The sequence below is a fragment of the Aptenodytes patagonicus genome, chromosome 7 (genome assembly GCF_965638725.1).
Source record: "Aptenodytes patagonicus chromosome 7, bAptPat1.pri.cur, whole genome shotgun sequence".
NCBI lineage: Eukaryota > Metazoa > Chordata > Aves > Sphenisciformes > Spheniscidae > Aptenodytes > Aptenodytes patagonicus.
This window is the reverse complement of record NC_134955.1, coordinates 69,981,301-70,003,512: the sequence shown is the minus strand read 5'-3', so window position 1 is coordinate 70,003,512 and position 22,212 is coordinate 69,981,301. Positions and strand designations below refer to the sequence as shown.

Below are 22,212 nucleotides of genomic sequence, written 5' to 3'. Positions count from 1 at the left end.
AGCCAAAATACGAGCAACTCACAAGCACAGTTCTGTCGGCTGGACATTGGTCCAGGCCACACTGGACCCTAACTTTAGAAATCAAGGGATTTGCAGAGACAAGAGCTGTGCTGTTAGAGCAGGGACTACTTCTTTCCCCTTCTACCTTGAAATATCTACTCAGTTTTCCTTGGGGGGACAATTAGCATGATTAATACGGGGTACGAGTGCTCTCTGCAGCCAACCCGTGCAGAGATGCTGTGTGGAGGGCAGGAAAAGGTAATGGAGAAAAATGGGGCAGCATAAACACTAACCTGGGGGGAAAAAAAAAAGAGGGAAACAGGCGGGTTGGGAAAGTGTTATAGCATGGTCTGCAAGACCCCAAGAGGGGGTTGTGTTGGACGAAAAGGAAAATGCAAGCTCCCTGGGCTGTTTCAGGGAGCTGGAATGATCCCATCACCCTACAGCCGCTCTAATTTTTGGCAAGCCACGGTGGGCACCGAGGTGCGGGCAGATATCCCCCATGCCTTCCAGGAATGAAACACCCTGTGCAAATTCAGCATGACGCCCCCGGGATGATTTTGCACGCCAGAAAGCAGCAGCACTTCTCGACCGGCAAGCGTGTGACCTCCCGGCCGAGATTAGCTCCTGTCTCCGTCAGTGCTCGGCTCCGGGACCCCGCGCTTGAGGACGTGTCTGACCCACGGCACAGCACCAAGGTCACAAACAGAGGAAGAAAGGACAGGCGGTGACCGGGATTTGCATGGAATGGTTTGGTGTTTGCCCCAAGTAGCTCTTGGTTCCTATATATCATATATATATATATAAAAAATATAAATATATATGTCATGCCACTGGGAAGCTCTTCCCTGGACCACTGAGGTATTTGGACACCTCTATAATATAGCTATAATAGCTGTATTTGGACACCTATTATATACAGATTTATATATATATATTTATATATAATATGTGTCCAAATATACACACACACACACATGCTTGTGTAATATAGCTATAATAGCTGTATTTGGACACCTATTATATATAGATTTATATATATATATTTATATATAATAGGTGTCCAAATATATATACACACACACACCTGTATAATACAGCTATAATAGCTGTATTTGGACATATATGGATATGGATATTTGGATATATATAAAAATCTATATATAATAGTTGTCCAAATACAGCTTTTATAGCTATATTATACAGGTATCCAAATACACCTATTATATATACACCTCTGTATAACAGGTGTCCAAATACACCTATTATATCTATATCATACAGGTGTCCAAATACCTCTGTGGTCCACGGAAGAGCTTCCAGCCCCTCCAGCTCCAGTACCTCTTCCCTGCATCCCGATTCCCCCTTCCCTCGAGCCGACGTTGAGCCGATGTGGCCGTCTTCCCCGTAGCTCTGCTGAACATCTGGCTCCCAGTAAACGCAAAGACAAGGGCTGAACAAGATTTAATCGCTGTATTCAGCCACGTAGTTTCCGTCCACCCTCAGTCAGCTCAGGCTGGTAAGAGTCACCAGAAGGAGAGTGAAGTTTCCAGCAAAAATCCTGCTTTCCCCAAAATCGGGAACATTTATTTCAGCACGTCGGATGCCATGGAAGGAAAGTCAGAACCACCCTCGACAGATGTGTCCCCCCTGCCTGTTGCAGAGAGCTCCTACCACAGCCGGGCTGCAGCTATCCGAGCGGCTTTTTCCCCTTCCACATCTTTAAATATTAGCATTATTCTGCCAGTTTGTTCATAAATACACTGAGAGCCCTGGAGTTGAATAAATAGCTGCTTCAGGCCCATGTAAGGTTCTGACTGCTCTGCGGCGTCAGTGAAAGATCTCTTGTTACGTGATTAACTGTATCAGAATTTCCTGACGTGACTCACTGCTAGATTCATCAGCAACCGAGCGGATGCCTGTGACCTCTCTGTCTAGCATGGCATTAAAAATGGCAACGGGAGACAGGGGGGAAGCAAAATCGACTGGGAAATAATGCTGGCTAAGCCTTTTCTATTTTAAGGAGAAAGTGCCCAATATTTACATTAAAAAAAAAAAAAACAGGAAAGAAATAGCAAAGATTCGTAATCGGCTATATATATCGACTTAACCACAGATGCGCCGAAGGCCACGCTGTAACACCGCACGTATGGCTGAGCTCTTCCTGCCTCACGAAACAACTGGGTCAGCCAAGAGTAACCCTAGCTGCTTTTTGAGAGCAGAAATAGATTTACTACGGCCGAGGTCGGGTTGCAGGCTCTTTTCGGAGGGGAGCAACCGGGAAGGACACCGGTACAGAGCTCACGCCGAGCGCTTATTTGAGTTCCTCCTAGGAACCATCTCCTAGGTTGTTTTGGGGGGGGGGAGGAAGAAGCACCGGCTTCTGGGATAAGAAATTTGTGAAGATGGGTGAAAAGCAATGCACAAAAGCAGCAGCCCGGGACAAGCCCTGTGTACCCGGTAGGAAATGATCCATCCTTTCTTCTAGAGCTTCTTCTCAACAAGAGAAGGGATCGTGAAGAGGAGTTGGGGAGGAGAGAGGGAGACTCGGTTCCTTCCCTCCACCAGACAGTTTTACAGTGAAGCATCATCACTTAATCTCTAATACGATTTTCCACTGGAAGAGAAGCCACGGAGCTGGCAGGTTTCCTATTTCAGGGTTTGTTTTTCATCTAGTGTATAAATCTGCGGAAAAAAACCTATGACCCAACACCAGCAGCTTCGCCTCGCCTAAGACAAAACCGAGAACAGCCTTGCCACGAAACAGAATTCAGCACAAAAAACGTATTTCTTCTTACATTTGCGGTACGATCGGTCCCGTTATTTAAGTATTTACACATAAAAGGTTAGATTTGCAAGGGAAAAATACTGGATACGCAGGCTGCTTGATGCCCAGGTGACCGTTGGGTGTTTGAAGCTGGAAAATAACATTAAATTAATGAGTTTATGAGATGAGCACACATGCTGAAGGACAGGCAGGAGCCAAACCAAATGACGACCTCCCCACCGGCAGCTGGAAACCGTCCGCTTTCGGCACTCGCTACTTACTGAACGTTTTGCAGATGTCAGAAACCGCCTTGAAGACCCTGTCCGAGAAGTTGACTTTCACCTTGACGTACTTCATGTTGGGCAGCTGAAGGCGAAGCAGCTTGTGCTGAGGTGTGAACTGGAGCTTGGCATCAGCCTGTATCCCGTATTTGTCCAACGTCCAGTGCGTTTTAAGGAGCCAAGTTTTCTTCTTTTCCCACCACAGCGCGTGATCCGACCAGTCTTTCTTGACATCTAGAACAAAGAAACCATTTTACCAGTTAAAACCGGGACCACAATTAGCTTTCAAAAGACAAAAGCAGAAGTTTAAATGCGTTTAACTGAAAAGCGACTATTGATCCAAAAGCGCCGGCAGCCCTTTTCAGATACAAATAATTGCCTGTACTCAATAGCATCTAGAAGCCACCTTGGAGATAAAAGTAGGAAAGAACCCAAGAGGAATAAGGGTGAGACATAACGTGCCCGTGCATCACGGGCAGCCCAGCAGCGACGAGGCTGGAGCACGAAGTCAAGGGGTCACGAACGACCCGACACCTTCCTCGGGAGGGATTTTGCACAGCTTTTTAGGTTAACTATCAATTCTTGGGTTTCCCCATCCCCACCACGCAGGACACCTGCGCTACCCGAAGGTGAGTCCAGCCACCTCAGCACACACGGAAAGCAGAACTAGGAGGTTTGCAAGCAGAATTCAATAGAAACACCGTGTCTTCTCCAGGTCTTTCAGTTTCCACAAACAAAACTGGAAAATTCCCAAATGACACTAGAAGTTACTTCCCAAAGGAACAACAGTGCGAAACCCAACAGCCACGTCTCCTTCCAGCAGGGACGTAACCGTGGGGTCCTTGAAGGTCACGTCCCAGTTGGGAAGCACTTGGGGAACCAAAGCACGGTGATAACTCCAAAAGACAGCCACTGTGCCATATTGTCCTTAACACCTGGAATATTTTTCGCTAACGCCTGCCCTGCTCTCCCCGCAGCCCCCTGCCATTCCTGCAGAGCATCTTCTAGTCCCGACAACCGCCGACCGGCGTTAACGGTGCAATGTCCCCCCACCACGCAGGAGAAAGGGAAGGAGAGGGGGAGGGAATGATCCAGGCGCTGCAGCTGCATTTTGCAAAGCTCTGATTAGCCTAAACCCTCCATCTCCAAAAATACTGACCGGGGGGTGTGTCAGCATCGACGGCGACAGCCGAAGCTCTCATTTCAAAGGAAAAACCAAACGTTTCCGCAGGGTGTCATCTGGGCAAGCACACCAGAACCTCAAGAGGCTGCAGGACAAGTTACAGGGACACTTCTGCACTTGATATTGCAAATGACAGAGTTACCAGTAAGTTTTTGAGCTTATGGACTTTGTATGAGGATTATTTTAATTTTCATAATAATGAAAGAAGCTTGAAAGCAAGGCACTTCCCAGGTTAAGGCACCGGCAACAAAATAATTCAGTTTTCAGCTCCAGATCCTTCTCAGATTCCGGATTCCCAACATGAAACATCAGTTTAACCCAAATTAAAACTGCCAGCTGACATTGACTGCAACAGCTCCTTCCTCCGTCCTTCGGCACGGATGCTCACGCACGGCGGGGCACCAGCCAGAAAGCCAGGGGCAAACCCAGCAGAGTCCAGGGGCGAAGCCCCAGCAGACACACCACCAAACAGGCTTAAGGTACTGAGGAACACACTCCAGGACAGACATCATGAAGGCTATCCCCACGAGCCACGTCTGAACTTAATCAAGATGAGAACAGCGTGACAAACGAACTTTCTTCTGTCCCCATCTGAAAACGGGATCTCGATCTCAGGGTTACTGAGAAAAGCCAGCAGAAGTTTTTTTTTTCTGTGAACTCCTGGTATAATGGCATAATCATGCAGCCAGAAAGTGGAAATGTTCAGCTAGACTTTTCAACAGCTTTGTACAATCAAATTAAACAAAACCAAATATAGAAAAGCATGCAAACTTGCACAAGCCTTGGCTACTCTCAAAAAAATCTGAGAAATCATTACAATGGACTTCGGTAATGAAGTCCAACTTCTGCCCTACTGAAAGCTGAACAAATTGGCACTGAAAGTCTGGGGGGAGGGAAAAAAAAAAAAAGGCATTTTGAACCACTAACACTTATGCCTAACAGAGGGGATTTGGCTTTACACTGCAGATTAACCTTTCAGGCCATGGCACAAATACGCACAGCATCGTCTTTCGGCCTGAGAGCAATTAACACTTTGAATTAACAGTGAGATGTTGGCTATGGCCAGAAAGGTAAAGGTCTGTGGCTGCCCCACGGGGTAGTTATATATAAAAAGAGCTTGGCAAATGTTTAGCGGCCAACTTGTGGGGTTGAGTTTAACACGTTGACAAGAAACCTTCGGTGCTTTGCAAGGCAGCTGGTGTGACCCAGGGCTTGGAGCAATCCTTGCGCACCGGGGAATGCCAGCCGCCTGGTTAAATCTGATCAAAGGTTTATAAATCTTCACCAGGGTCCCAATTCACGAGTTACTGATTCGTCGGGGTTACAGCTTTATGACAAGGCTTATTATTTCAGCTCAGTCTTTTCCCATTTTCTACTGTCAGTCGCAGGACTGGGCCCTTTGTATTTATGGAAAGCAAGCCGAGAGCCCGGGTAGGCCTCCGAGTGCTGCAAACTCATTTTAGAGATCCCAGACCTCGAATTCAAAAGGTTACTGCAGGTCCAAAGCCACGGTGCAAATCCCAGTGGAGGTGTTTGCAGATCCAGAAGCTCCTCTGAGCTGCTAAATGCTACTTGCACATCCCTGAGCTGCTATTTCCAGCCATGAAGGGTACCAGCCTTACGGCAACGCCGTCACACAAAGCAGCAGAAATGGTCAGAGCCGGCAAGTGTTCATCAGCATCTCAATCAAAGCAAATAGCAAAAGAAACAGAATTGTTCAGTGGGGTGGGAAAATCCACCCATATTAGTCTAAATCAGGCTGATTCCTGGCTATGGCACGGCAGGGGGAGAGGAATGGCCAGAGCCACCAGGATTTAGGTGTCCTCAGTGCAATAAAAAAGCATCCTTCCATCATGGTCATCTCGGGCGAAGGAGAGCACAGAGGGATCCCCGGAAACGAGCTGCGCGCATTTGCTAGGGTCATAGCAAATCATTGCCATCAATGCTCCCCTTCCAGGCAAGGAACCTGCCAGGTGAAGGCTGCGGGGCAGCCTGGCGGGCTGCGGGCTTTCGGGGAGGCTGTGGAGACACGGAGGCTGGAGCTGTCAGCATCAGCTGGAGCATGGGTTGGGGACAAGGGAGCTCCAGGAGCCCAGCCCCAGCAGCAGCGCCCGCGGGAAAGGGAAGCACGGCATTTCCTTCCCGGCATCAAAAATAATCCCCGCTCCCTGCACCTCCCAGCCTGAACCGAAGCCTTGGCTGCAGGGAGCCCAGGAGGGCTGGGGGACCCGGCTGTGATTTTTTTTGGAGGAAGAACCTGGTTTTGCTTTGCTTCCCAAAACTGTGCCAAGAGGCAGAGACGTGGCACGGGTGATGCTGAGGACATTTTGTACAGCAAAACCCACGGAACAAACTTGCTGTCCACCTTGAAAAGCTGTTCAGACAGTCCTGCAAATGCAAGAGGCATCTTAAATCACCCAGACGGCTGCAGAGACCTCTGCAAGGACAGAACGTTATGAGAAGAGAGGAAGAGCTACTCAATAAAGTGTTTTAAACCTTAAACATCCTTAGCTTTCAATTCATGCCAGTGCCTCGCTGCAGTCACATTGCACCAGCTTGTCCAGCATAATTACAATTGCAGATTTTTATTCCCACAGCTACCATTAAATTCACATCTAGAATTCAAGTCGCAGAAAATAAGTCTTAATTGAGATGCATACGAAGTGTATTTTAATTCTGGGCTTGCTACTGCACAGATACATACGTACACAATTACCATAATTTTGGTGAAGTGCAAAGAAGATCGAGGCAGCCCCATCCGCTCTGCCTGATGGCCCATTTATCCCAGGAGCCGGCTGCTCCAAACGCTGTCCCTCTGCCAATATGTGGATTTTAAAAGGCCCTTTTCCACCCCGCTCCTGCAGCAGCTATTGAACCTCCCTTCTTCAGAAGCATTACCGTCACTTGGCAGGCTCTCTGTGCGAGCTTATGACTTACTAGCAATAGTATACAACTCTCTGGCGTTACATAAACACTCTATTTGCCTTGTTATTTTGGGATATCCCCTATTGCAGATGGGCCCTCCTTCTGTGCACCGCTCAGAACAAAAGAGGCCCCATACGACCGAATAAACCTCTTTTTCCCGCCCGCCCTCCCTGGCACACGGTTAAACCCCACTAGACTGATATTTGGAGAGCAGGAACCTCCAGCAGCGGTGGTCTCCACCTCTGGGAAAGGCTCCTGCGGGGTAGCACCAGGTTCTCTTTCACGCACACATCCCTGATTAAATCCATCGGACAGCAAAGAGCCTACGAACGCCTCCGTCACCTTAACATCGGAGGCAGATTATTAGAAAGCTCCTGCATAAGGCTTGAGTAGGTACACAGGGAGCTTCTGCAAGGCTGTCTGGTTTGCATCATGTTCTTTGTTTGATTTTTGGAAACAAAGATTTGCAGCTGAAGCTGGTTTCCCTGCAATACTCTTCACCTCAGGAGGGGCGGCGGATGCAGCCAGAGCAGAGGTTTCAGTTCATTTCTTAATTATAAGTGACGGCTTTCGGAGCAACGGATTCAAGTCTTCAGCCCTCCCGGGGGAGCAATATGGAAGGACCGTCCTCCTCCGGTACAAAACACGGCCGAACCGAAGCCCATCCATCCCACTGCTTGTTTTTCCATAGGAGCAGAATTAGCACAGCAGCCCTCCCCAGTCCTGGCTCTTCCCCAGCGGCGAGCGTGCACCAGGGGGGCCTTTAACAATGATTATTCCTGCTCTGGTCGAGTCACGCTCGGGAAGTTGAGGTAGCAAAATGCCTTTCCATTACCCACACAATACCTCAAATTGATCCATATATATAGAGACACAAATATTATGTATATAAACTTACATATATACACATTTACATCATATATATGTATATATAAAATATATGCATATATATTATATACATACACACACAAAATGTATGCATGTATAAAATATATATACACATGTGTCATATATATACACAGATATGTTTATACAGACACACACACACACATATATAAAAATGCTATATATATAAGATACGGTGCAAGGACTGAAACCAACTCGCAAGCCAAGCATTTCCTCTTGCAGAAGTGATTTTTGTACTTGGTAATTTACCGAGGGGGAAAAAAGAAAAATTAAAAGAAAACCTTTCCAGCTTTTCAATCGGTTTGGTGCAGATGGGCTGAAATTGGTCGAGGGTTTTTATAAGGACGGAAGAAAAAAAAAAAAAGTGGGTCGCATTTCTTTTTTTTAAAATTAATATGCAATACACATTTTATTGAAAAACACACAGATGTGGACAGCACATTTAAAACCCTGACTGCAGGCAGCAGACAGCTTGAGAGGCAGTTGGGAGATTAAAGTACCTTTAAGCTCAAATACCTGCTGATAACGCATTAATCCAGCGCTCACAAGCCCCAAGGAGCGGCCAGGGGCTCTCCAAGCCAGAGGCTGGGTGTTGGCTGGTCACACACCTCTCTTGGGAAGCCGGCTGGGAAGAAAAACTCCTTCAAAGGAAAAGAGACCTCCAGCAATAAATAGCTGGGGAGCGCCTCGTGTGTCCTGGGTGAGCTCACTGGGAGGGGATGCACCCTGCCCTCCGCCCTCCTGTCCTCTCGGGATGCACCGCATGGCCACCGTGCATGGAAAGCAAGGCAGAAGTATTTAAAAACTTGAAAAGGAGAGCAATTTAAGACTAAAAGTAAAAAAGAGGAGAGGAAAAAAAAACCCCAAACACCACTAAAAATCGTTGCACGTAACCTCATGTGGTTGCTTTGGTGGGTTTTCCTTTTCCACGTACTATCAAGCGGTGTGTGTCAACGAGGTCTGAAGGCACATCTTCACATCACTAAAAAAATAAGAGAATATTGCAAATATTCCCGAAACATTCAGAAGTACCAAAAAATGGCTAATCCGGTGCATGGAGCAGGACGGAGGCACTGGGGTAGGGCAAGAATAAAGAAGCGTTTTAGAGCTAAGAGCGCTGCTGAAGGTCCCGCTCCAGCCAGCGCCTGCTCTCGCGGTCATTAATATTTACTTTTCAGAAACTACTGATACATCCATTAAATACTCCTGCGTTTCCTTCCCCCACCTGCGGACGCCGGTGCAGGGAGCGGCTTCTGCATCTCAGTGGATCGGATCCAGACCCGCGCGGTTTGCTGGGGATGGCTGCAGGATCACCGCTTGCTTTTTGAAAAGTCCTCCCAACCGGTGCAGGGATTGGGATTTCATGAAACAGATGCGCCCAGGCTGCAACGCTGGCCCGTGGACCCTCTTCAACCCTACGATGCCAGAGAGCTGACCAGCTCATTTTAGGCTAACAGCATTGCAGTCAACAATAAGACAAAAAAAACCCAAGCCAGAGGTTTTTTTTAAATATATATAAAAAAAATATTTTTCTATATATTTATTTATATATATGTACAAATATGGGTACAGCTCTGTGTGTGTGCACATACACACACAGGGCTGTACCCATATTTTATGGGTATATATATATACACACACACATATATCTATATATCTGAACCCATTGCTCCCTACGGGGAGGGATGGGACATCGCTGCCTTGCTGCTTGCACTGACCTCTTTAAATCCAGATTCCTTCAAACATGCCAAAGCCACTCCTTCCAGGATAATTATGGAAAAAAAATATTAAAAACAGAGCTGTTTTCATTTATCTTGAGTCCAAGAGAAATGCTGATGCATTTTGCTGGGTGACACAGTCGCTGTCTTGGGGCAGAATCTATATTTTAGTGCGGATTTAAGTCTTTTGGGGTATGGTGCGCACTGGAGTAGACTCCCCTCCGCCCCCCAACGGGGATTTAATTGCAGAGCAAAGTTCAAAATGGAACAAAAGTCCTCCCAGCCTCTGGTCACGACACTTGAAAAATTATGCTTTGAAACGCGGAGATAAACATCCTATAAAATTATTATCAGACTGCTGTAATAAAGCTGTAGCCACGACAATCTGATGCTCTTGGTACTAATGAAACTTAACAGGGGGTCTTAATTGCATGCCCCATACATATTTGACACACGCTAGGAAAAATGCAGTGTACAGCAGCCGCTCTGCAGCAACCACCTGCAGAAGGGCTTTTACCCACAGGTAAACACAAAGTGGGACCTCAGATTCTCCTGTATCTACCACCACGGGCAACTATCACCACTATTTCATCTTACTTTGTTTTCAGGAGGACAAATGTTCAGGAGAACATCTAAACACACCCACGGAGGTGTCCAAAACAGGGCGGACCTGTGCTGGAATTTAAATTTAAGAAGAACATTTCTTGCATGAGAAATAGTTTGACTTCTTAAAAAAAAAATAAATACGGACAAAAGCAGCCTTGTTCCCAACACTGCGATTCCTGTGAGCGCAACCCAGCGCGGGAGACCTCCCTCTCGTCCCGGCGTGCCAGGGGACACGCATGGTTCACCGCTGCGAAATCCTGACGTCAAAGCACGCCGTGTAGTCGCAGCGAGCTATTCAAGAGCAATGAAAAAAAGGAGGAGGGGGGGAAAAAAAAAAAATCAAACCCAGTGGAGGACACTGAGCCCATCAGGACACAACGCTGAATGCAGATGTTCAATGCGTCCTTGCTTGGAAAAATTATGGAATGTCTTCTGCTAATGAGGGAACATGCTGCTGCACTGCTGGAAAAAGAAGCGTCCTTTTATTGGGTTCATGAGTGATGTTTACAAGGGCAAGCCCGCGTCTCGACAGGGCAGGGACGGTAACTGAAGCGCCGAAGAGGTGACCAAAAAAATGCAGCGGCCAGTCTTTTTGTTGCTCAAAACCAAACCCTCCTCCTGAAGAGCCCACCGTGTACACAGCCCAGCAAGGAGGCACGGCAAAAGCCCCCAGGAAATTTCACTGCTTGGTTCCTAAATCATTGGTATTGTTTAATAATCCACGTGCGGAGCAGGAATGCTGTACGAGCCCACACCATCGATGAGCATCTCTGCAAAAGCACAAGGCTGATACAGCGAACCCAAATGCCCCCGAAACGCTGCTCCTGGCAGCGCGGGGCTTCGCTCCTCCATGCTCGAGCCGCTCGAGCCGCGGGATGCTGAGCCCCCGCTCCTCCGCAGCTGCCTGCCTTCCAGCATCTCTGCCAGAGCCAGGTCCACACACAGGCTTCAGGGAGAAGAGCAAATCCCGACAAGCCTGAAAGTTACTTTTTTTTTTTTGTTTTGTTTTTAAAGTAAACTCTAGGAAGGAAGCTCTTTTCAGTGTTAAAAGGATTACTCAACTAGCACTTGGAAATTTAATTCATTAAGATGCCACGGCAGTATCTACTACTTGCACTGCTAGCACTGAAACACAAATACCCCCTCCTCCTAGGGCTGAAATGATTTCTCGCGTGGCGGCCACACCGACAAGCACCTTTGCCCTGAATGGATGCCACTGACCTGCGGAAAGAACAGCAAAACCCCCTTTAAATTTGCTTTACACCTCTGATGCTATCCCACAAAGGCAAAAGGCACAGGCAATCTGTACCACAACGCAGCATATGGTGTTTGCCCTAGAGGTTCCTACATACTTTTATTATGTTTTTATGCATAAACTCATTATACATACATATATATATAAAAAACACAATCTATTTTATTTCTCAGCATCTATTGCAGCAGGAGGTCTATGGGTCTCTCTCAGCTGCTCACCTGCTCAGTGCAGCCATACCCAACCCTGTTTAAACCCCTGAGCAGGGAGAGCAGTTTTGCAGCGATGCTGAACCCAGCTGAAACGTCAGGAAACCCTCTGGAGGAGCCGAAAGCCGGGGCCACCTCGGCTCCCCAACACCCCCACGCTAACAAGCGCCGATCAGCTCAGGAAGGTCTTTGCAAGCGCCGTGCAGACTTGCTTTAAATCCTTGCACCAGCACCCCAGAGCAATTTGGCTTGCTCGTTTTTCTACGGGAGGGAATAAAGGAGAGCAAGGGTGGATTATTATTATTTTTTTTATTTTTTTTTTTTTTTTTATAAAAACAGGATCTTGACAACCTGGTTTTGCTGAGTGCTTCCCCCCACTCACCAAGCACCCCTCCAGAGGAGGCTTTCACTGGCTGCTCCCTGCCTCCCATGGAATCACGAGAAATGGCAGAAAACTCAATTAAGGAGCGCGGTTTCCATGATTCATCCAGCACAAAATAGGAAGCATCGGACAGAAACACAGCAGCAGAGGAAGGAAGGAAGGAAAACCACTTCTCCAGGGAGCACTCAACTGCCTTGACTACCAGCCCGGGTGCTCCCTCACCCTCCAGCCGTGTATCACGCTTCCCTTCCCTCACCAAAAAGGAAAAGTGCCCCGGGGTGACGGTGCCAGCAGTCTGCAATCCTGACTCATCCCCAATGAACGGAGCTGGTCCCTGCCAAAAAGACATCATACCCAACAACGGAGCCAGAGGACGTTTGGCGGGATGGATGCATACTGCAGATAAAGGAGGACCGAACGGGCAACCTGAATTCCCAACTTCTCATCTGAAGCTTCAGTCTTGCCAGACAATTCCCCAAGCGCGCCTTAACGATGGTTATTCTCTGATAAAAGCTTAGCCCCTTGGAAAGCGAGGTTTGCAACCGTCACGATGCCTCGGGCAGCCTCACCCCACATCAAACCTGTGAGCCAGCGTTGGTCCCTCTCCTGCAGACCAGGTGGGATCCGGGTCTGCAAGAGAGGGACACCAAACCTTCCAGGTTTCACCCAAAGTGCATCCCCCCAGGCAGAGCGTAAGCCATGGGGAAGGAGCCTCATCCCTCCCTGGCAGTGACAGCAGCAAGAAGTGCTTCGCGTGCCAACCAGCCTTCCCTTGCGTGTGCTGTGGAATGAGCTCCTGAGGCAAAGCAAGATTTGGGGTGAAGCTGGTCTCTCCCCTAGGCCCTTTGCAGAGCTATGGGGAGATGTCATGGGGAGGGGATGAAACCCTGCCATTTTTCTTATTTATTTCTGTATAAGTTAGCTCAAGCTCACTGATGCACGCAACACGCTTTTAAAGGGCTTTGAGACCTCTAACCTTGAGCTTGGGTCCACCTCACCCATCACGCAACCAAGCTCAGCGACAAAAGCCGTAGGGCAGGACATATGGGGTGGAGGAGAAGACAATTTCTGCTGCAGACGGCTCTCGAGCCGGACATCATGTTGAGCAAAGCTCTGTGCATTATCAGCGAGGAAGGGAAGCTCAGCAAGACAGCAATATAGCCCTTTCCAGGCAATTTCATAAAACGCAGACTTTCTAATTGAATTTGGAGTTTCGGCAATTAACCCTTCCAAAAGTACATATGCCTGCAGGGAGGAGGGGGAAAAAAAAAAAGAAAACAACCACCAAACAAACGTATAATCAGCTAGTAAGAGATTTAAAATGTAGTAATTGGCAAGATGAATTTTTGGTTGCTGTCTAGTTGTTTTGCAAGCTAAAAAATCACCCGAGGTTATAAAGGGGAAGGTTTATGCAACTGCTGCTGTGCCTGTTTGCCTACACACCCCCCCTCCCAACGCTGTTCTCAACCCGTTGTCCACATTCAGCTGCGTTTTACTGAAAATTGGAGGTCTCCAAGATCCCACCTGATCTGCAGGAGAGGGACCAACGCTGGCTCACGGACATGCTGTGCACACAGCTCCCGACCGAGGTTCATCTTTGAATGGCCACCGAATGCGAGCCGCACCCAGAGCTCTTGCAAACTTGCTGGAAAATGGGCGAGCGCAAGAAAAGCCGAGCAGCACAGTTCTCCGAAAATAAAAAAGAAAATAAAAAAAGCTTTCCTCTGGTTTGCTGGGCAGTTCTCTTCCCCTGCCCCATCAGTTCTGCCTGGTGGAAGCTCCAGCCTGGACAACTGAAACCGGAGCAACATGCAAAAGCAAACCTGGCCAAGAAAACTAAGTTACTGCAACTCTTCTCAAAGTCGTTATTTCTCCATCCAGCAGGAATTCGGGGTTCTCAGTATTTTTCCGAATTGTAACACCTGAAAAACCCTAAAAGCCACCAAGAACATTCAGAACCGAATCCCACCAGCTGAGAAGTTTTGCTCGGTTTTGTTTCTCTGCCCCTTTCTAAACTATCAGTTAATTCACATTTCAGAACAAGAACAAAGAAATGCATCTTCTTTAGCATCTTTTAACAGTACGAGACTTTTTCCCCCAAGCATGCCCAGGGCTGGACGCTGGGCTGAAGTCGGTGTGCCACGAGCACCATAAATCTCCTTCCTTCCCCTTGCCTGTAAGAAAAACCACCACCAAAAACCCCCCAATAATCCCCCAAACACCCAAAACAGGCGCTCGCACTGGCGGTGTCACTGGTGATGTTGAAACGACTGAAGTTTGCAGTGCAAATACTCCCTCTTCTCTTTCCCAACTCGGTAAACACTCCCCACATCCACAATTTCATGCAGTTATCCACACCCCTTCCCCCCCCCCCCCCAAATCAGAGACCAAGGGTTAAAATCCAGGTTCCCGGTTTGCTTTTTTATGATGTCCCACAGCGGGGTTGCAAGAAGTTGCTCATAAACCCACAGCGGTCCGCAAGCTGCAGACTGGCAACTACCAAATGCCATTTTTCGAAACCAAAAATCAGAGGTGGGGCACGACTTTACCCCCGTACCCAGGGGAGGACGGTGCCTGCTATAAATGCAACCACTGCACACGCAACAGCACAGAAAGAGGGTTCAGAAATCCCTGCCAGGGGACACCCGGAGGCATTTGGCTTCTATATAGAAATATTCAACTATTTTGAGTACGATTTGTTTGGGTTTTTACATGGTTGAGAGAGGCTCAGCCAGATGCCTGGGTGAAATGCAAGCCCTGATGGAGAAGGGTGAGGAAAAGGAAAGGATGGCTACGGGGGGGGGGAAGAAAGGGGAAAAAAAAAAAAGGAAGTGTGTGAATGTGATTTTTTCTATCATTTTAGCTGCCTCAGAGTGACACGAGTGTGGCGAACGCAGCTCCCCACGCCGGCTTTCCCCCCGCGCCTTACATCAAATCGAAACCTGAGGGAGCTGGAAGAGGAAACTACTGATTTGGGCTGGGTGGGAACAGCAAACCCAACAATTTCCTGTCTGTGGTACGACAAACCCGGGCTCTGGTATTCGCGGGAACGCCGCCGCCGCCTCCCGCCCTGCTCTCTTCCCCCTCCGACCGGGATCTGTGTCATCGGCCAGGCTCTTTTGAACCAAAGCGGATGGCTCGTAGTGAAAGAATTAAAAATAAAATTAAAAAAAAAATTAAATAAAAGTAAAATTTTTTTTTTTTTTTTTTTTTTTTCTTCCAAAGAGCCATCGCCACTCTGGGCAGAAATATTAATTGCCGTGACCGCAGCTTGGAGCTGCCTGTGTACGGCTTTTACCTACCCCCGCCCCGAATTCCTCTGGTCATTGGCAGTTCAGATGAATATTCCACTTAGGCTAACAAAGAGGACATTATTTGAACCACGATCCTGCAATTTGGTGTGAGCCTACGTAGAAGCTTCCTGGAGTCAAAAGTTGGACGTAAAGTAAAAAGCCAGCACCGCACGGATCAATGTGCACGGCCAGAGAGTGACTGGGCAGTTGCATATTCTCACTTAAATGTCATTAAAAATGTGTTATTCGGAGGACAAGGATTCAGCACAGGTCACTAGCAAAGATATTAATCAAGTGGCAATATGTAAATGCAGGGCATGTTAGCAGCTCTGTTGGTCTCCTTGAAGATGCTGCTGAAGCGGGAGCATCTCTGCTGGAAGCATCCCGGCTGGGCAGCGTCTGGCGGCTTCCAGGGTACCACTTCCACCTCAAAACGGCCCCAAACCCCGCCTGTTTCTGGAGCAGGAGGATTTCTGTGCTCTGCAGCGTGCCAGATCCCCCCAGATCTCCCCCAGCCTCTGTGCTCACCATCCCACCTCCCGCTGGGTGGGCAAGTTTTGCTGCTTAAAAGCCTGGGATGAGGTTTCCCAGGGAAATCTGGTGCGGGGTCAGTGCGGAGCGTCAGAGGAGTCCCGCCTGCCCAAACCGCAGCAGCCCGAGCTGCCCTCAGCAGCAAACACCGCCACCATTTATCACGTTATTTGAGACAACCACTCACCACCCCGCCTCAAAGGGAATACAAACAGCTTCTCGCAAGCCTCCCAGCGTATTAAATGGCACTCAGACTCCTCTCGTGAACGCCACGTACTTGAAAAGCAATATTGAGGAGTGACCGAGTGCTGATTTTGAAGCAAAACCATCCTTCTCGTCTCGACTGACAACTGACGGCCAGATGAGTATCTGCAGATCTTGCAAACGAAGATGCTCAGCTGTCATCCTGGTGGCATGGACCGGAGAAATGCCCCGACCATACTCCAGGCACCAAGCACTGATGCTCAGATAAGCATTTTTGGAAAGCGTGGCTACAAGAAAAACCCTTCCTTTATTTCTCTTTAGCCTCCAGCCATTTCTCTTGCCTCCTCTAACAGCAAAGCACACGCGGTCACCTAGTGAGCCCCTCCCCAAGTACAAAGCAAAAGGAGCAAGTCACCTGCAAGACAGCACAGCAGACTCGTCCTGCCTTGTGTCTGCAATAGAAATGGACTGGGGCAAGGGCTCTGCATTTCTCTTACACAGCCTTAAGCTGTTTCAAAGAGTTCATTCCAGTTTCAAGGCAAAGAATTTCCCCAGCAAGTCTCAGGATGGCTCAAAGCACTTCTAAGCACTGCAAAACCTCAAACACAAACCTGGGGAAATCAATGACGCTGCGCTTTTCTTTGGTGTTTTATTCATAACCCTTTAAGGGGTCCATTAAGAAAAAGACTTTACAGGGAGAACACTAATATTTTCAATTGATCTTCCTAAAGAGTACAGCTGAAGTCATTGGCAAGATAACGTGGGCAGAGTCCATTCGATGGTGAACAGAGCCCCTCAGGTGAATCCCAGACACATTTGCCAGCTAAAACCAGCAAAAGAAAGAGCTCAATGTGCTACCTCACCTAAAACAAAACACTTTGCATGTGACAGCTCCTGTGCCAGTCCTCAGGTGACATCCCGCCCTCACCCAAGTGATGGAAAGGAGATAGTGGAGGAGCTGCCAACGGGAACAATGGAGTTTAAACCAGTTGCCCAAACCCTTATCGAAGATGTGATTCACAAAGAACCCCAAGGCCTTAGAAGATGTCATCACTGCCTGCCGTTATCAGCCGCTCTCTGTCGAGGGCAGGGGGCTTGCTTTGACATTTATCCCCGGTGCAGCCCGCGCGCCCATCCGGGCTCGATAAAATGGGGATGCCACCACGCCGCGGGGCAGCACCTCGAGCCGTCCTCCCACCTTGGCTGGGCGACGCGGCAAGCGTTAACGCCTTTCAGTCCAGAAGGACTGCTGTAATTTCAAACCCAGCTGGGGTTTTTTTTCATTCACTTATCTGTTTTCTCCAGGTACAAACCCCTAAAGGCGCTCAGTCCTCCCCCAGTGCTCCCAGCGAGCCCCCGCAGCTGGAGCCAGCTGCCACGCATACACCGCCTGGAAAAGAAACCTACAGAGAAATCTGCATTTCCACCGCAAAACCTCTATCCACGGACTTTCTGAAATCTGCTCAGTGCACATTTACGTCATTTGTCTTGAGCTATTCTTCTGTCAGCCACCATTTGTCCCCCTCTTCCCTCTTTCTGTCAGCTACTCTTTCATTCCCACTACGGCATAGAGCATCCCCCAAACGCAACCCTGCGTTTAACGTATACCCCCCAAAGCTCACCCAAGCGCATTTCAAAAAAGCAGGGTTTTTTTTCCTCGCATGGGTTTAAAACAGCCTTAAGTTGACAACAACAATAACCTGCGTTCACTTCCTTCCTTCCTCTGCTCCCAGTGATTTTAAGCCTCATTTTTTTTGTTTGTAAGTCAATAGTGGCAAAATTCCTAAAAACCCCTGGGTGAGCACCAGGAGTTTCCAGTACAGACCCCAACCTGCACGGACCAACTAAATACTGCTGCTCTTAAAACCTCAGCAGGTTTTTTTGCCTATTTTTCAGAGATGACTCTGCCAAGCACACGGCACGGCTCAATTAACGAAGTGGCTTAATCCAGCGGGGTGATAAATAACAGGGGAGCGAACAGGTCATTGCAATTCACTTGAGTAACCAGAATCCCTATCTGCCGCTTGGGTTTTTTCCAATCCCTGCCTGCATTAGTGACAGATTTTAATTGCCTATTCCCAAATAGCCTGACTGCAGCCGCTCTGTGCAGGCAAGGACCGAGTCGACGAGATTTACTGATACCCGCAGCCTTGCAATTAAGGAGGAGAGACTCTCCTGCGTTCCTGCTCCGAGCGTGGCACCCCAACACGTGTCCCCTGTGCACCCCAGCCCTCTCCAAGGCAACGGGCTATTTACTGTGATCGTTTTCTCCTACAAGCATCAGAAAATACTAATGCAAATCTAGATTTTTCCCTTTTCCAAGCTCCCCTCACTGCTGGGAGGAGGGAAGGCATTCCCCCCGCCCCGGCTCACTAACGGTTGAAGAGCTTCTACCAGCATCCTACAACCAGAGCAGGGCCGGTCTGCTGCAAATTCACAGCGATGCCCTAAACTTCAGTGAAACTCTGGGCAGGCCACAAAAGTCTGCTTTCCCTGCCCTCTGGCAGCACGAAGCCTACGGGAGGTTTGTCCCAAAGGATGGAGCTAGCAAACCCCTGCCCAAGGCACAGCCCCCCCTTCCTTCCTCCCCCCCGTGACGCGCAAGCGGAGCAGTCCACAGGGGATCCCAGAGCTCCAAGGAAACTTCATTTTTAAGACATTTCCTTAAAACAGCAAAAAGCTGCTTTGCAAAAGACAAATAATTCTTTTAATGCTGGGAGTTGTTAAAAAAGGGAAACGAACACCAGCAGGGACAGAGGAACGACGGGGAGGGACAGGTTAAAAATGCAGGGAAAGGGTTTCAACGCAGAAAAATTGCAAAATTAATATCTGGAGACGAAGCAACGGCAGAGGCTGGATGAAGGAGGGCATTGAGGAGGCACACGAGGGCGAGGAGCGAGTCCCATCCCACCCCGCTCTGCTAAACCCGACCCTGATAAACTGGCAGGAGCTCAAAGAAGAGCCATAAAAATAATGAGAGGGCTGGAAGAGCTGACACGCAGGAAGATTAAAAGGAACTAAATACGTATAGCTTGGCTCGGTGACAAAAGCTAAGGGGAAAGGGAAGGCAACAGCTGGAGACATCCGCGGGTCTTGACCGTCCTGGGGAGGGGGGCATTGGGGCTGAACCCCCCAGGGGAGCACCATCCTCGCTCCCCCCCGCCGGGGCCAGCGCTGCGGCCGCTGCATTCCTTCCCTCTAATACAATCCCTAATTTAACAAGTGGAGAGGATCCGGGCAAACACATTTGGGGGGGGACGCATTACGTCAGGCGCTAATTTAGGTCCTTGCTAGGCTTCGTCCCTGTGCACGCGTCCGGCTTTCAGCACACGAGTCGGCCCCGGCTCTGCTTTGGCATCTCCCAGCCCCGACACCCAGCGCAGCTCAAAACCGAGGGGAGCATCGCTTATTCATTCGTGATCAACGGGATGATTCTTTTACCATTTCTAGAAAGCTTACCATTTTTTCTCCCTAGCCACTGAGTGCTCAACTTCAGCAAATCTTTCTGCAGCTCCAGCATAAAAATAACAACAACAACAACAAAAATCAAGTTTTCGGGGAGTCAAGGCTATCTCCAGCATGAGACCCTTTGATGCAAGCACTTGCTTCCTTTTGAAACAAGCATATTTATATCCGTCTCTTCCTTCCTTTAACTTCAGATAATTAATAAATCAAAACCTAAGCATGGTGGAAGATGGTATTTTTAAAGCCGCACGAGGGCTTTGCGTTGAACCGGGACCTGCAGGCGCAGCTGACAGCTCCGCTACTCCCACAGCCGCAGGCACGCGCGGGGACCTCGCAATTAATATTTTATTTGTGCAATTACAGTCATCGGCCCGGACTATACCGTTGAGTAAACACACCCGAACCATAAAGAGCTGATAAAAAGACAAGGGGGAGGTTTGGTGGGGCACAGCTCCCCGTGGCCGGCAGGTCGGGGCGCTCGCTTTTGGCAGGGAGCGCGCCCAAGCTGGCTCCTCCGCCACAAAGCCAGCCCGGCAGCTTTGGCCGCGCGTTCCCACGCGTCCCAGACAAACGGGCTCTTTGTCCAGGTGCGCACCGAAAGCCACCGGACACCGCGGTGTCCCCGGTCCCAAGCCCAAGCCCCCCCCTCGCCCATGCCACCCCATTAATCACCCCATGCTTGCAAAGGGCCCTCGGAGGCGCTTTCCTCGTCCAAAGCAGCGCAGAGCCAGCTACAACTTCAGAATTAAATTTTTCTGTAAACTGGTGAGCACCCATAAAAATCGCCCCCCCACCCCATAAATGAAGATGTTTCCCGGCTCTGTGTAAAATCCCGCGTGCAAAGCGGCTGGCGGATGGGGGCTGAGGCCCCGCCACAGGCAAACCAGCCCCGGGTTGTAAAAGTTTGGCTGGTTTTGGCCCGAGGCGGTAGCGCAGGGCGCCGGCTGGGCAGCGGGCTGGGAGCATGGGGGCTGCCGGGCCGGGGGAGTGGGGGCTTCTGGGTGGAGCGCGGAAGGGTGCATGGGGGAGAGGGGCAGCCTGGGGCTGGGCTGGGGTGCTAAGGCAGGGTGCTAAGTGCCAGGGCAGGGTGCTAGGACAGGCAGGGTGCTGGGGCAAGGTGCTAGGCACTCAAGCACAGCACTGGGGCAGGATGCTGGGGCAGGGTGCTGGGTGCTCAAGCACGGCTCTGGGGCAGGATGCTGGGGCAGGGTGCTGGGTGCTCAAGCACAGCACTGGGGCAGGATGCTGGGGCAGGGTGCTGGGTGCTCAAGCACGGCTCTGGGGCAGGATGCTGGGGCAGGGTGCTCAAGCACGGCTCTGGGGCAGGATGCTGGGGCAGGGTGCTCAAGCACGGCTCTGGGGCAGGATGCTGGGTGCTGAAGCACGGCTCTGGGGCAGGATGCTGGGTGCTGGGTGCTGAAGCACGGCTCTGGGGCAGGGTCCTGGGTGCTGGGTGCTCAAGCACGGCTCTGGGGCAGGGTCCTGGGTGCTGGGTGCTCAAGCACGGCTCTGGGGCAGGGTCCTGGGTGCTGGGTGCTCAAGCACGGCTCTGGGGCAGGGTCCTGGGTGCTGGGTGCTCAAGCACGGCTCTGGGGCAGGGTCCTGGGTGCTGGGTGCTCAAGCACGGCTCTGGGGCAGGGTCCTGGGTGCTCACGCACGGCTCTGGGGCAGGGTCCTGGGTGCTGGGTGCTCACGCACGGCTCTGGGGCAGGACGTTGGGTGCTGGGGCAGGGTGCTGGGGCCCAAGCACAGCACTGGGGCAGGGTCCTGGGTGCTCAAGCACAGCTCTGGGGCAGGACGTTGGGTGCTGGGGCAGGGTGCTGGGGCCCAAGCACAGCACTGGGGCAGGGTCCTGGGTGCTGAGAGGATGCCGGGGCAGGGTGCTGGGCGGAGTAGGAGGTGTCGGGGGACTCACCGAGCTTCTCGACGAGGCGCAGCATGACGCCGCCGATGTGGATCTCGCCGGTGACCCGCAGGGTGACGTCGCGGCCCAGGTCGGTGACATGGACGCTCAGCTCCCACGTCCCATCGGCGTAGCAGCCGTCCGGCATGCGGATCCCGTCCAGCGCCATGGCCCCGGCCTCCTGCGCCGCCAGCCGCGCCTCACTGCCTGCCCGCCCGCCCGCCCGCCGGCAAGGCTCGGCACGGCACGGCACGGCTCGGCTCGGCTCGGCACGGCTCGGCTCGGCACGGCCCGCCTCCGCGCCCCGGGGGCGGGTGGGATGGGGGCGCGGTGGGGCGGGATCGGGGGGTGCAGCGCTGCCCCGCCGCCCCCCAGCCGCTGCCTGCGGGGCCGCCGCGGGAGGAGAAGGGGCGGGCGGGGAGGGGAGGAGGAGGAGGAGGAGGAGGAGGAGGAGGAGGAGGAGGAGGAGGAGGAGGAGGAGGAGGAGGAGGAGGAGGAGGAGGAGGAGGGGGATAATAATTAAAGGAAAAACGCGCCCCGCGCCGCCGGGCCCCTTGGCCTTTTATGGAAGCGAAGGACGGAGCAAG

The 22,212-nt window shown here is 50.5% G+C and overlaps 1 protein-coding gene across 5 annotated transcripts in view; it reads right to left on the bottom strand.

Moving 5' to 3' along the window:
* Positions 1 to 21,846, bottom strand: part of FERMT2 (FERM domain containing kindlin 2) — a 51,639-nt gene extending 29,793 nt beyond the window's left edge. For 4 of the 5 annotated variants that reach the window (XM_076345739.1, XM_076345740.1, XM_076345741.1 and 1 more), the window contains exons 1-2: positions 21,638 to 21,846; positions 3,049 to 3,282 (exon numbers count right to left, since the gene is read on the bottom strand). In XM_076345739.1, the coding sequence (XP_076201854.1) occupies positions 3,049 to 3,282; positions 21,638 to 21,794 (391 nt within the window). In that variant the 5' untranslated portion in view covers positions 21,795 to 21,846. The remainder of the gene's footprint in view (positions 1 to 3,048; positions 3,283 to 21,637) is intronic. The other variant, XM_076345744.1, reaches the window with a different exon arrangement.
* Between the last annotated feature and the right edge of the window lie 366 nt (positions 21,847 to 22,212).